The sequence below is a fragment of the Phoca vitulina genome, unplaced genomic scaffold, assembly GCF_004348235.1.
Source record: "Phoca vitulina isolate PV1807 unplaced genomic scaffold, GSC_HSeal_1.0 scaffold3, whole genome shotgun sequence".
Lineage (NCBI taxonomy): Eukaryota > Metazoa > Chordata > Mammalia > Carnivora > Phocidae > Phoca > Phoca vitulina.
Genome location: NW_022589706.1, coordinates 84,431,586 through 84,444,999, shown reverse-complemented (window position 1 = coordinate 84,444,999; position 13,414 = coordinate 84,431,586). Strand labels below are relative to the sequence as shown.

Sequence of the window (13,414 nt, the reverse complement as noted above, 5' to 3'; positions counted from 1 at the left end):
ACCTTAAAATCAGGAGAAAAGCCTCGATTATCCAGGTGAGTTCAATGTAATCACAAGAGTCCTTTTTAAGGTAGAAGAGGAAGGCAGAAGAGAGTCAGGGAGATGTGACTACAGAAGATCCTCAGAGATGAAGCCAGAGGTTGCTGGCTTTGAAGACAGAAAGGGGACCATGAATCAAGGAACGCGGGCAGCCTCTAGAAGTGGGAAAAAGCAAAGAAATGGATACTCTCCCCCAGCCTCTGGGAGGGAATTCAGCCCTACTGACACCTTGATTTCTGCCCTGTTAGACTTCTAACCTACAGATGATGAATTCATGTTATTTTAAGCCACCAATCTGTGGTAAATTTGTTATAGCAGCAGAGAGAAAACGAACGCAAAGGCCCTTCATGATCTGACTCCTGCTTACCTCTTCTACTTTATTGCTCACCACTCCTTGTCACAATGATTTTCAACAGGCGCCTTAACATACGGCTACGCTACAAGTCATTCACATGGGTCTACCGAAGTTTGATCAGTACATAAAATGTAATTTTGCTAAACTAAAGGTGCCTATCGTTAGGTCAAAGTGACACACAATAATGACCTAGTATGAAGGGAGCAAAGAAGCCACAGCACATCAGGAAAGAGTATATGCTAGAGCTTTACCTCAAAAGGCCATCAAAGGGGTTGGTGAGTGCAGAATACAGTTAAGTTGCCTTGTAAAGGCTTCCAAAGGGAATCAAATAAACATGCGCTATTTTTCTGAAATTTGCTTTTTTAAAATACAGGTGTTTAAAAAGTTTAATTCCTGGGGCGCCTGGGTGGCTCAGTCGTTAAGTGTCTGCCTTCAGCTCAGGTCATGATCCCAGGGTCCTGGGATCGAGCCCCACGTCGGGCTCCCTGCTCGGCGGGAAGCCTGCTTCTCCCTCTCTCACTCTCCCTGTGTGTGTTCCCTCTCTCGCTGTGTCTCTGTCAAATAAATAAAATCTTAAAAAAAAAAAAAAAGTTTAATTCCTTCAAGAATGCCACCAACTAAAATTTTAGCACTAAGGTAGCCATGAGTATGAAGAGGCTGAGAATCACTGTTCCACACACATTCCGACCATACTAAATTTTTCTCAAGCCGTGTTTGTTCACCTCTGACCCTTCACACAGGCTTTTCCCTCTACCTGGAACCTTCAAAAATTCCATCTTCCCCCTTCATCTGATCAACTCTTACTCATTCTTCAGATCTCAGTTCAGCTCTTCTAGAAAACATCTCTTAACCCTACAAGTGAATGCCTACTTAATGTTGCATCTACTGTATCTTGGACCACAATGATAGCACTTTTCACATGGTACTTTGTCTGGCTGCAAACTCTGTAAGTGAAGAGCCAGTCTAATTTGCTCTCAGCTCTATCATATTCCTAAAGCTTCCGTGCCTGGTTCACGGAAAACATCCCTATATTTTGAGGCGGGGAAAAAAGAAGCCTAGTAAATGCTGCTGCTTTTTAAACCTACCAGGTATATTAGCTTCTGCTACTATAACAAATTACCACAAACTCAGTGGCTTAAAACAACACAAATTTATTATTTTACAGTTCTGGAGGTCAAAAGCCCAGAATCAGTTCACTGGATTAATAAGGTCAAAGTGTCATGGGCAGAGATGGTTCTTTCTGAGGCTCTAAGAAGAGAATCCATTTCCTTGCCTTTTTCAGCTTCTAGTGGCCACCTGTATTCCTTGGCTTATGGCCCCTTCCTCCATCTTCAAAGCACACTACTCCCACCTCTGCTTCTGTGGTCAATAACTTTCTCTGCTGGCTGTCTCCTCCTGATTCCCTCTAATCATGTCTGTTGTGAATATATCAGGTCCACCCAGACCCAGGATAATATCCCCAATTCTTAATCGTAGCTGCAGAGGTTTCAAAGATTAGGACGGAAACATATTAGGGGGCCGTTATACTCAGCTCACCACATCAGCTGTCAGTGGCAGGTTTTCACACAACTATACCATAACTTCTACAGTTTCAGTAAAACCAATTTTAAAATTTGACCAATTCTAAGATGCCCCCCAAATTCAGAGATAAAAATGTGAAAAAAAAGTGTCTTAGAATTAATGAAGTAATTACTGCATCCACCAAATGGCCGAACGCAGTGACTCATAAAAAGAGCATCAAGAAATCACTTGCAAAACAGAAAAACTCAGGTTATATACAATCTCTGAAAAGTTTCTACATTCAGGGACATAATCTCCTTCCAGAGACTAGATTCCCACCAGAGGAAAATTTATTCTATTCTTGCTGTAAGCAAGCCAGACATGAAAATTCAAATTTACAAGGTATTTTATGGAATATCTAGTCACTATACATTTATAAAAAAAAATTAATAAGCTCTCTTTAAATAAATGAGTTTCCTCATCCTCTCCCTTTTCAGAGAAGTAACATTTTTAATATCAAGAATATTTGCTTCATTAGTCTTTTCCTGAATCACATTTCAATATTTTTTAAAAGTCAGAGTAAAGGTTTTTTTCATTATCTTAAAAAGAACATCAAGGTCAGCAAAGTACAAGCTCCTCTATCCTACAGCGACACATTCATACTAACTTAGAGAGGCAGTATCAGATATAAGAACATAATTTATTCATCACTGAACTACCAAGAAATAGGTCAATATTCAGCCACTATGCATTTTAGCAATCGTTCTTGTTAAAGAATGCCACCAGTAAATAGTCACACAGCCCTGATCCTGCTTCCCTGTTATACCCCACAATGCTGGTCCCTTGCCCCAGACCACCAAGACCTCCTCATGATCCAGCAACTGAAAGACTAATGGCACATTACAGGCTTACTGAATCCTGCTCTGGTGTCAACACTGGTATCCATCCAGTCATCAGTATACATAGTACTGATTTCTGAATATTTTGGATATAGGACCCCTGACGATAAAGTATCAGTAATGTTGCTAAAATATAAATTTTTTACAAGCGTAAAAAATATATGACCACCACACCCCTAAAGAAATCTGTAATTAGAAGCCCTAGTGATTTTAAAAATGAGGAATTCCTAGTGGCTCAGTCGGTTGAGCGTCCAACTCTAGATTTCAGCTCAGGTCATGATCTCAGGGTCGTGGGACGGAGCCCCACATCAGGCTCTGTACTCAGCGAGGAGTCGTCTTGAGGATTCTCTCTCTCCCTGTCCCTCGGCCCCTCCCCCCCACTTGCATGCGTTCTCTCTCTAAAATAAATAAATCTTAAAAAAAAAAAAAAGGAGGAATTCCAGTCACATCTGGATACGCTGGATTATTCTTTTCTAATGGAAGACTACTAGCTACAGAAGTAACTGTCCCAGTCACTGCTGGCAGACAGAGCCTACAGACAGACACAGCCTGTGCGGCCATTTGGGTGAAATCTCACTGCATTAAGCCCATCAGTTCTCCTCTTTGGCTGCCGTAATAATGAGTGTTAAGAGTAAAGGCACCAAAAGAAAACCAATACCGGTTGAGAACCTACCACATGCCAGGTACTTTGCTTTCCTCTACATAATCTTACATAACTCACAATAATCCTGTGAAGTATCACTATCGTCGTTTTACAGACAAATGGGGGCATGCAAGGTCACTAATTTATACAGATTCAAACAGCTGGTAAGTAGTGAAGAAGCCAGGCAGTGCAGGTTCCAAAGCTCATTTCACAATACCGGTTTCTCAGAAATACTAGGAAAAACAAGCAAGTTAAGACTTGGCCATTGGCTTAGGCGAGGCATTTTACTACTCCCTCTCACCTCCTACTTCATCCTGCTTTTCCTTGGTTCCTATTACAAGCAGCTTCCAGCATAGCATTTTAGAAAACTTGAAACCAATTAAATCCACCTTCCCACAAGCCAGCTAGCTGAGGTAGATGGGCTATTAGAGGGAACCTTCCAAGAGTAGATCTGTTGGAGGGAGGGAGGGCTGGGCAGTGGAAGAAAATAATAAAAAGACGGAAACAGTGATTGAGCCTTAAATACAGGAAAGGATAGGACGAGCTGGCCATACACAGATCCTTTCAGGGGCCAGTCTTCAAAAACAACAGTGAATACGAAGCCAAGTTCACTTACTCCATTGAGTGCCTACTACTGCCTGCTGCCCCTGGGAATATGATGAGGAAAACTCTTATAGTCTCTGCCATCTAAAGAATTTATATCCAGGTGTTCTGCAGAAGATGGAATGTAGGGGACTCTCATTTGCTAAGTATCTCATTTTGCTAAGCACCAGGTACTTTAAAAATAGTAACTCATTTAATATAATTCTCTCAACAACTCTAGAAGGAAGGTATTATTCTCCCCTTAAGCTCAGAGATGTTGAGTAATTACCTCGACAAAACCTGGAGCTGTATCAAAGCCGACAACCTTTTCACTAGCCCACACCTTCTGACAACTCTGAATAGAACATGATCTGCTCTCACATGCAGGGCTGACTGTGGAGATGCTCTCCTTTCTCGGAAAGTCCATTGAAGACAGGCTCAAAAATCTGGTCTATTTCAATGTCTTTAGGCATCTAGTACTTCAGGGTTTACAGATCATTAGAAAAATGGAAGTGAGCTGAAATACTCTAATCAGTGGCAATGAATGGGGTTTGCAAAAATTATCACAGATATAATCTCAGACACCTGGGGGGAGGGAGTGGCGTGGGAGTAGGACACTGCAAATAACTAATGCAATACACACAGCAACAAAAAATAAAATTTAAACCCAGATAAAAGACACTTGTTTATATGAGGAATGATTTTTAAGATTCTCGAAATATTAATCAGCTTAGAAGGAAATGATGTATGCAGACGGTTACATTACACCATGGCAATATCTTCACCAGAGGGCCTGATGCTTCTGCTCAGCTACAAAGGAAGACTAGGAACCTGAGACACAGACGCTGCTCTGATCAAAAGGAACTTACTTCAGACACATGGTGGGGGGGATTTTTATCCTTTTAAATTTTGCATGTGCTCTCAAAGCTGAAGGGTTTCCTATAACTGACCAGATAGTACTACTGAGTGAATGGTATGTTTACATCTTCCATAATGGATCCCAATAATTCCCATTACTAATTCATCTTTCTCACATTATTGGAGATTGAAATGATAGAACTGCCAGTAGGATCATTCCTGGAAAAGGCACATGGAAGGAAGAAAACACATTTCATTTGAAAATGAGCACCATTTTCTTCCTAAAAGCAGAATTAAGCAGCAGTGGTTTACTGTTAAATCCGAGTGCTTCCCCCAAAAAAACTTTTTAAAATATCTCTTTCAATTTAAGTCAACTGGGAAAAATTTTGGAATTACACCATCATATTACCAGGATATTATTTCACCCAATCTTCCCTTCTTTGAGGACTGGGCTTTGGAGAGACTCTCAAAAGGCAGAGTAAAAGTGAAGAATATTCAACTAACACTTCACATGGAAATACAAATAATTCTAAAAGCCCATATGCTGCTCAGTGAAAAACTGAAGTATAGAAATACAAGTACACAAAAGGAAGTTTAAGAGAAGTATGTCACAGACTCATGTCAAATTGTATCTTCAAATGAGTGGGGGTAAAGCATGTGAGCAGTTAAACCTAGAAAACAAAAGTGATAATGAAGTCTCAGTTTTCTACCTATTCCCTACCCTTTGCAAAAAAATGTCAAAGTCTCTAAAAAGACTTTCTACAGTCTCTTAATAGAGAACTGGACCTGGAATTAGGAAGACTGAATTGGACTTGGTGTAACAAACGTTTAATGAGTACCTGAATATACAGCGGTGACAAGAGAGACAAAACTGCTACCCTCACAAAGTTTACACAGGAACTGGTGAAAAACACACCCACCTAACCTTTCTGGATCTTGACCTCATCTATAAAATTGGAGGAGCAGACCAGGTGTTTTTCAGACCGCACTCCAAAAACATCTGAACCTCTACCTCTATTTAACCATAACAGCTCTGCTTTTTTCTGATTTCTCCACCAGTGCTCTATCCACTACTTCTTTTGGAAAAATAAATGTTTTTTAAAATGTTGGATAACCACTAAAATAAGCGATCTCTAGATACCATTCCAGTTTAACAACTGTCTCCCGTAATGTCTCATACGCACACTTCTGACCTGTTTCTTTTCACCATGTCTGGTATTCCATAGAGACACATTAAAAGGCAAACTATTTCATGTACGGCTAAAGAATAAACCAAAAACCCAAAGGACTGCTTAATCTTTATCTATAAATGCCAACACAGTGTAGCAAAAATTATTTTTTCTAAGATTAGCAAAAAAAAAAAAAAACAACAACAGATTTGATCTTACTTCTCTACTTAAGCTACTTCCTTCTACAAAAAACAACAAAAAAATTGACCCTACTTCTTTATCCTTTTTCTTAATTGAGGTATAACTGACATATGCTCTATTAGTTTTCAGTATACAACATAATGATTCAATATTTGAATAAATTACAAAAATGATCATTAGAATAGTAAGTGTAGTTGTCTGTCACCATACATAGATTTTTTTTTTTTTTTCTTGTAATGAGAACTGGTAAAATTTACTCTCTTAGCCTAGTTCTTTATATTAATTTCCAGATTCCTTGGCAATGACATTTAAGGCCTTTCTGCAACCTGACCCCTTTTCAGCTTCAATGCCTTGGGTTCTCCCTATCACCCAGCACACTTCTTGCCTCTTGACAGCTTAGTTTCTAAATATGCCTTGCACTTTGACAATTTGAGACTTTTGTTCATGCTGTAACCTCTGCCTCAAGACAGTCTTGCCCTCCTATCCCGACCCATAAAATCCCTCAAGGTCAGAACGAACTCGCATGTCAACAAAATAAAGGTGAATTTAGGAGAAAGGCAGGGATTCTGCTTTCTACTAGTCTAATCTTAAGTACCCAACTGGTAAACATGCAACAAATGCTGAAATGAATTATGTTAAAGTAATGATTACAAACAGTAGAAACAAAGCACCATCCTCTATATGTGGCTTCTAACATTCTTACAGATTTAATAACCTCATTGTAATTGATATCTTGGCATTTCTTGAGCCTTCACAAAAGTTGTAAGGCTAAGAGCAATATTTGCCACTTTAAAAATCATGCACTAACAAAATAATGTATACCCAGAAAATCAAGAAAAGACAATCCTTGGATCACTGTTAAAACATGGGTTTATATTATTCCAAAAGACTTGGAAACTCTTCTTAAATAAACATGTGCTAGTCCCTCACACAGAAAACGGTTTAAAAACAAAACAAAAACAATTTTGTATCAAGTTTACAAGGACAAAAACTGCTCAGAAATACCTTTATGTATGTTCAGGACAGGAACACAAAACCTGCAACACTGTTCACACTGCACGCTAGTAAACAATGACCACTGGAAGTAAAGCATGTAATAATGACAAGGGTGGCTGATCCAAAGGATATTAAGCCTAAGACATCGCTTTTATGAAAAAAATTCAACTTCTGAGTCTCAGGATAAACGATACCGATGTTTGAAAAGCATCAGCTGAAAAACTACATACTGGCTGAACTGATTTATACAGCCCAATGAATTTTCATTAACAAACTGGATAAAACAGGTCAGTCCAACAACTGTTTGAAAAGTACCAGTGTAGTTTGGTTCTCTTACAAAATACTGGGTTTTGTAAAGTAATTACTTTCGAGGGTTCTCCTCTAAACTACTATCAAGTTTATAACGCGAGTTCCCCCTTCCCCGGCCCCATCCACAAACATTCAGATCCCAACGATCAGGTAATAAATATCCTAGAAATGACCATTTTTCACTTGAACCTCCCGCATACTAAAAGCCTACGACCTTAGCATGAAAGCGGCTTTCAAGCTGCACCAGCTGCTGCCTGTATGAAGGCCTTTCTTCCGTCAAAGCGGGGCCAACTCTGGCACGCGTCTGTGTTTCTGAAAGTGAAGCTGGGGCAAAAGCCACCCGGATCTAAAGGTATTCGTTTAAATCCGTTTGACACCTACTCCCTTTCCAAGACGACAAGCAAACTCCAAACGCTAGCGCAGCCGCCGCCGAAGCAAGGACAGACCTTGCGGCCGAAGTGGGTCAGGGTTACGGTACACTTGTGTTGCACATTTACACCCTTTTGTCTACAAACTTGAGCGCTAACTTAAGTTCCCTTCAAGGCAGCGTGCTCGCTGGGCCGCAGAAATCAAAGCATTTTCCCGAGACGGGAAGGGCACAATCCGTGCAGCTCGATGGCCACACCAGGCTTCCCCAGACCACGCACGCTGCGGCCTCGGCTTTTCGCCGGCCAAAGGGTCGCTCGGGGCAACTCGCCTGCGCTCATGCTGGCTAGGAGGGTTTTAAAGCGGACCTGGGCCCCTCCTTTTCTACCTCCCGTACTAATCCCGGGCGCTTTCGGGCCCAGGGTCACATTACGTAAACAGCCCCGGCCCCAGCTTTCCCAGGTCGGCCCCCGCCCCCGCGCCAGGGCGCCCCTCCCCCCCCGTGCCCCGCACCCTGCGCCCCCCCACACACAGTCCGGCCCCTGCGCGGCCTCTGCCCCGCGCCCCTACCGCCCGCAGCCCCCCGCCCCATCACCCCGCCCGGCCCGGCCCGGTCCGGTCTGGTCTGAGCGGCCGCGCAGGCTGCCCTGCCGGCGCTAGGCCCCGCGCTGCGCTGGGGCCGCCCGCCTCACCGTTCTGCTGGTGCGGCGCCGGGCCCGGGCCTGCGGGCGCGGCGGCTCCTGAAGCGGTGGCTCCGCCAAGCTTGGGCGGGATCCGGGCGCTGGCGGCCGGATGAGGGGACTCGGCGGGGGCCGACATGACGGCGCGGCTGGCGGCGGCGGCTCCGCTTCGGGGAGGTGGGCGGAGGGAAAGGAAGGCGGGGCCGGAGAGGCGAAAGGAAGAGGAAGGAACGCGCCCGGCGTCACCGAGGGAGTCGCCTGGGACCGCGGCCGGGCTACCGGCGCTGCACACCGCGGAGCCTCGCTCGGCCGCCGCGGGTGCCGCGACCCTGGCTTCTGGCCCGCCTCGCCCGGCCGTGCTGCGCGCCCCAAACCCTGAGTGCGGGGTTTCAGCTTTGGGTCGGTCCCCTCACCGCGGGCCCTGGGCCGCCGCCGCAACGCCCCCTGCAGGCCAAAGCCCGGCGCTTTCAGGCCCGAGGCGGGGCCCGGGGCCGCGGCCTCACCGCCAGCCTTGCGACGGCGGGTCGGGTCCAGGCGTAGCCACGGTCGCTGTGAGGCGGGAGGGATGGACCCGGGTAGGAGAAGGAAACCTGGGCCCGCTCCCACCGGTGCGGAGGCTGGGCGCGCGGCGAGCCTGGCCCGGCGGTGCTGGGAGGGGGATCCGAGAGCCGCGGGGTGACATCCGGAGCCCGGGGCCACGCTGCACCGGACTGACCCCACCCACCCTTCCTCCCTTCCTCCGAAAGAGAACCCTGGGTTCGGTTTTGGTTCTTAATCTTGAATTCCCCCCCCCCCCCCTTAATGTTAATTCTAAAGGAAATACGGCATTCAGGGTCCCTGAATTCCCAGGGAATTCTAATCCTCGGCAAAGGAGGAGGAAACATTTCTCTTTGATAAACACAAGAATCGAAATAAGAATTGCATTATTCTAAACTTTTCCCACCGACTTAAATCTAGGGAAGAGGAAGGAGAAAATAGAGTAAGAGAAACTGGAAGACAAATTTTATCTTCTTGATTTTTGCCAAGGGTTGCTTCATTCTGTTGATGTTTAGAAAAGAAGTTGTAGCATCCAAAGCAAAAATTCAGTTTGCTTTCTCTACATTGAAATCTTTGAATCCCTGACCTGTCCCAGCATGCTAACTGGCAAGCAAGTCTTGGACTACGTTAGCCAAGTAGTCTTGCCATCTTGGAATTCTGAGTACGCTACCATCATTCTGTATGAGGAATGAAATTGCTCAGAAACATCATTGAACTCGAAATGGGATCTAGAAGATATTTCTGGAGTGATAAGTCTAATTTACTGAATAATTATGGAAATCATGTAGTGTGTTCTGGAATAATGCAAAGCTTGCCTCTCGTTTTTGCCATAAATTAACGGTACTTGGTGCTTTAATGCACCAAATGCACCACAAATAGGATTTCAGTGGTTGGATTTGTACTTCTGAGTTTTAGGATTTTCAAGGATACATCATACTCCACATAGACAAAAGGGGGAAGCTCTTTTCCACAGCATTCGAACCTTTTCCACAGAAACCTAAGCCCTAACATGAGCGAAAGATCACACTCTGCTTTGTTTTTGGTTTTTTTTAAAGATTTTATTTATTTATTTGACAGAGACAGAGATAGCGAGAGCAGGAACACAAGCAGTGGGAGTGGGAGAGGGAGAGCAGGCTTCCTGCCGAGGAGGGAGCCCGATGTGGGACTCGATCCCAGGACCCTGGGATCATGACCTGAGCCGAAGGCAGATCCTTAACGAATGAGCCACCCAGGCGTCCCTCACACTCTGCTTTATTAAGGAGATTACATGGTTATGGGTTCCAACACTTCCCAGGAGTTCTTTGAAAAAAGGCTCAGAAGAAAAAGCATTGGATTAAGGGCTACCATTATGAGGGTAAGGGAACAACTAGGCAATTGGCATTCTGCCCCGAATGTATTTTCCTGGGTATAAGAAGCCCATTTTAATCAGAGGTATATGGAATGAAGGTGAACCCTATCACTTTAGGGGAGACTTCTAAAGAGGTGGACTGGGACCATAGGTTTCAGCAGATCTTCCCCATAGTCTTTATGACCTAAGCTGCTTCCACTTGTCCACTAATTCACCGTAGTATTTTCTAGCATGGTTATAAAAATCTTTTGCATGTCAGATCCTACAACCTTTATGAAAATATGTTATTTCGCTCCATTACTTTAAGTTCCATGACTGCCATCAGTGAAGAAAAGGAGGGAAAGGATGAAGGATTGAATGAATACTTAACCATGTACCAGGCACTATACTAGTTACTTGATACATTTTTAGTTCTCACAGTTTTTCTTATCTCCATTTTACCAGAGGAAACCAAGACTTAACAGAGTTTAAGTAATCTTAGTAAAAATCATGAACCTATAAATAGCAGAACCATAGATCAAACCAAGGTCTATTTAGCTCCAAAATATTTGCTCTATTCACTACAGACTATGCTGGGTTCCTTTACATTTTTCTTCAAAAACCTATGCTAATTATGATGTACTGTTTTGTTTGTCAAAGGATTTTCAGTTTTACATATTTAAAATTTGTTCCAGTATTCTTTAGAATGGCGGATCTCAAAATGTTTGAAATGCAAATTGTTAGGTCCCACCCAGGACCTACGGAACTCTGGACAGGGCACCCAACAGCAATCTCTCCTGGTGATTCTGACACACAGGAAAAATAGGAGAAACACTGCTTTTGAATAGCAAAGTTAAGCTGAATTGGTTCGTTGTTTTTTTTACATTAGGAGGTGATGCTCCTTTTCTTCAGGACATCTCTTCAATTTTTTTTTTTTTTGCCAATCGTTAAAAGTCATAGTTTTTAGATGTGTGGATACAGGACTACAGTGCCAGAAATGCCAAACGTGGTAGAGCCTGTGTCTGTTCTGACTGACGGGCAGGGTGGAGGCCAATGCTGACTCCAAGTCTGGGTTCAGTGGCAGAGTGGTATGATTGAAGTGAAGCCCTTCTGCAGGTACAGGAGGGACCTTTTTTGCCAAGTGTAAAGTTCTGACACACGTGCTACTCTTTGTCACCCCTAACTTACGACTCCTATTCCCTACAACAGGTTGCAGGAGATTTCGCAACTAAAGACCTGTGTGTATCTCAGAAGATGATAGTCCAGTTCTTTCTTTATTGTAGCCTGGCTTCCCATCTTCCTCAGACAGTTTTTTTTTATTCTCTAGTTTTTAAATCCTGTTTGATCTTAGTGGAACACCTTTTCTCTTTTAGAAGCATTCCCTATTAGGTGTCCCTCTCCCAAAATGAAAAACAATTTTCTTCTTTCTCTTCCTTTATCTGGTCTATTTACACATTTACTGCATTTTTAGTAGGCCCATACTTTGAGTAGCAAGGTTATATTATGTGGTTGCTTATGTTTATGTCATTTAACTATCACTTAAGTCTCGAACATCTAAGACACAGCTAAGATCCTAAAAGGAAAAAAATGGGATTGTTAGGCAAATAATTACCACATAGTCAACCTGTGCACAAAAGTGCATGCAGGGAATTCTCTCAGGTTCTTATTTAGAATATTTGGCTATTATTTTAGATACACAGTACTGTAATTTCTGTACTTATCCAGCCCATACCCAGTTAGAAACAACGAACCATAGGCAGGGGGAGGAGGTGCTATTGATATAGGCACGCTGAGAGCAGCAAGCGCTGTTGGCAGAATAAATACAGGAAAGACAAGAAAATTGGTAAAATGGGAGAACTGAAAATGCACAGCAGTCTGAAGCAATTAAATTGAACAACCTTATATATTCCACTGGGAACATGATAAACATAGCCCACAAATCTGCCATCTGAGAATTTCTAACCTGGTATTCTAAAGGGAATTGAATGAATGGAATTCTCATTTACTGAGCACCTACTATATAACTTGAAATCTATTCAGGACATCTCTCTCTCTACACATATATACACACACAGATGTTCAGGAGACAGCAGGGATATACAACCCTATTTTAGAACCTTAGAAACTCTTTTACATATGACCAGGTTAGGTTCCTAAAGCCCCATCATTCCTAAGTCCCAATATTTAAGTCCAGAGTAAGTAGAAATGTTTACCCTCCTAGGCCACGTATACATGTCCACCAAACAGAAAGGTGCGCCAGTCAGCTCTTTGAAGCTTTAGAAACAAGCTTACTCTTCTCTTTTTTTGCCTGTAGCAAATTATAAAGTGGTGCCTCTCAAACTTTAATGTGTATATGAATCACTTGAGGAAATTGTTAAAAGGAAGTTTCTGATTTGGTAGATTTGGGGATGTCCTGAGATTCTGCATTTCCCTTCCTTCCTTCCTTCCTTCCTTCCTTCCTTCCTTCCTTCCTTCCTTCCTTCCTTCCTTCCTTCCTTCCTTTCAGATTGTATTTATTTATTTAACACACAGAGGGAGAGAGAGAGAGAGCGCACGCGTGAGTGTACAAACAGAGGGAGCGGCAGGCAGAGGGAGGAGGAGAAGCAGGCTCTCTGCTGAGCCTGATGCTGGGCTTGATCCCAGGACCCTGGGATCATGACCTGAGCCGAAAGCAGACGCTTAACCTAACCGACTGAGCCACCCAGGTGCCCTGAGATTTTGCATTTCTAATGAGCTCCCAGGTAATGCTGATGCTGCTGGTCCTGGCATTTCCCTGTCTTTCTACAGCAGCAGTACTTTCTTAGGCCTTTAAGATACTGAACCAGCTCCTAATGGGTTAATGGCCACCCAATGGTGACACTGATCATCTTGCCACACATTCAACAGTGTTTGCATTTTGGCAATTATCTTTCCTCTTGCTGATCATTGTTGTAGGAAAAATGGTGCATTAGCT

General features: G+C 43.4%; 1 protein-coding gene across 4 annotated transcripts in view; it reads right to left on the bottom strand.

Annotated features, from left to right (window-relative positions):
- Window positions 1-8,794, bottom strand: part of SEC24B (SEC24 homolog B, COPII coat complex component) — an 87,701-nt gene extending 78,907 nt beyond the window's left edge. For all 4 annotated transcript variants that reach the window (XM_032400985.1, XM_032400986.1, XM_032400987.1 and 1 more), the window contains exon 1: window positions 8,610-8,794. In XM_032400985.1, the coding sequence (XP_032256876.1) occupies window positions 8,610-8,736 (127 nt within the window). In that variant the 5' untranslated portion in view covers window positions 8,737-8,794. The remainder of the gene's footprint in view (window positions 1-8,609) is intronic.
- Between the last annotated feature and the right edge of the window lie 4,620 nt (window positions 8,795-13,414).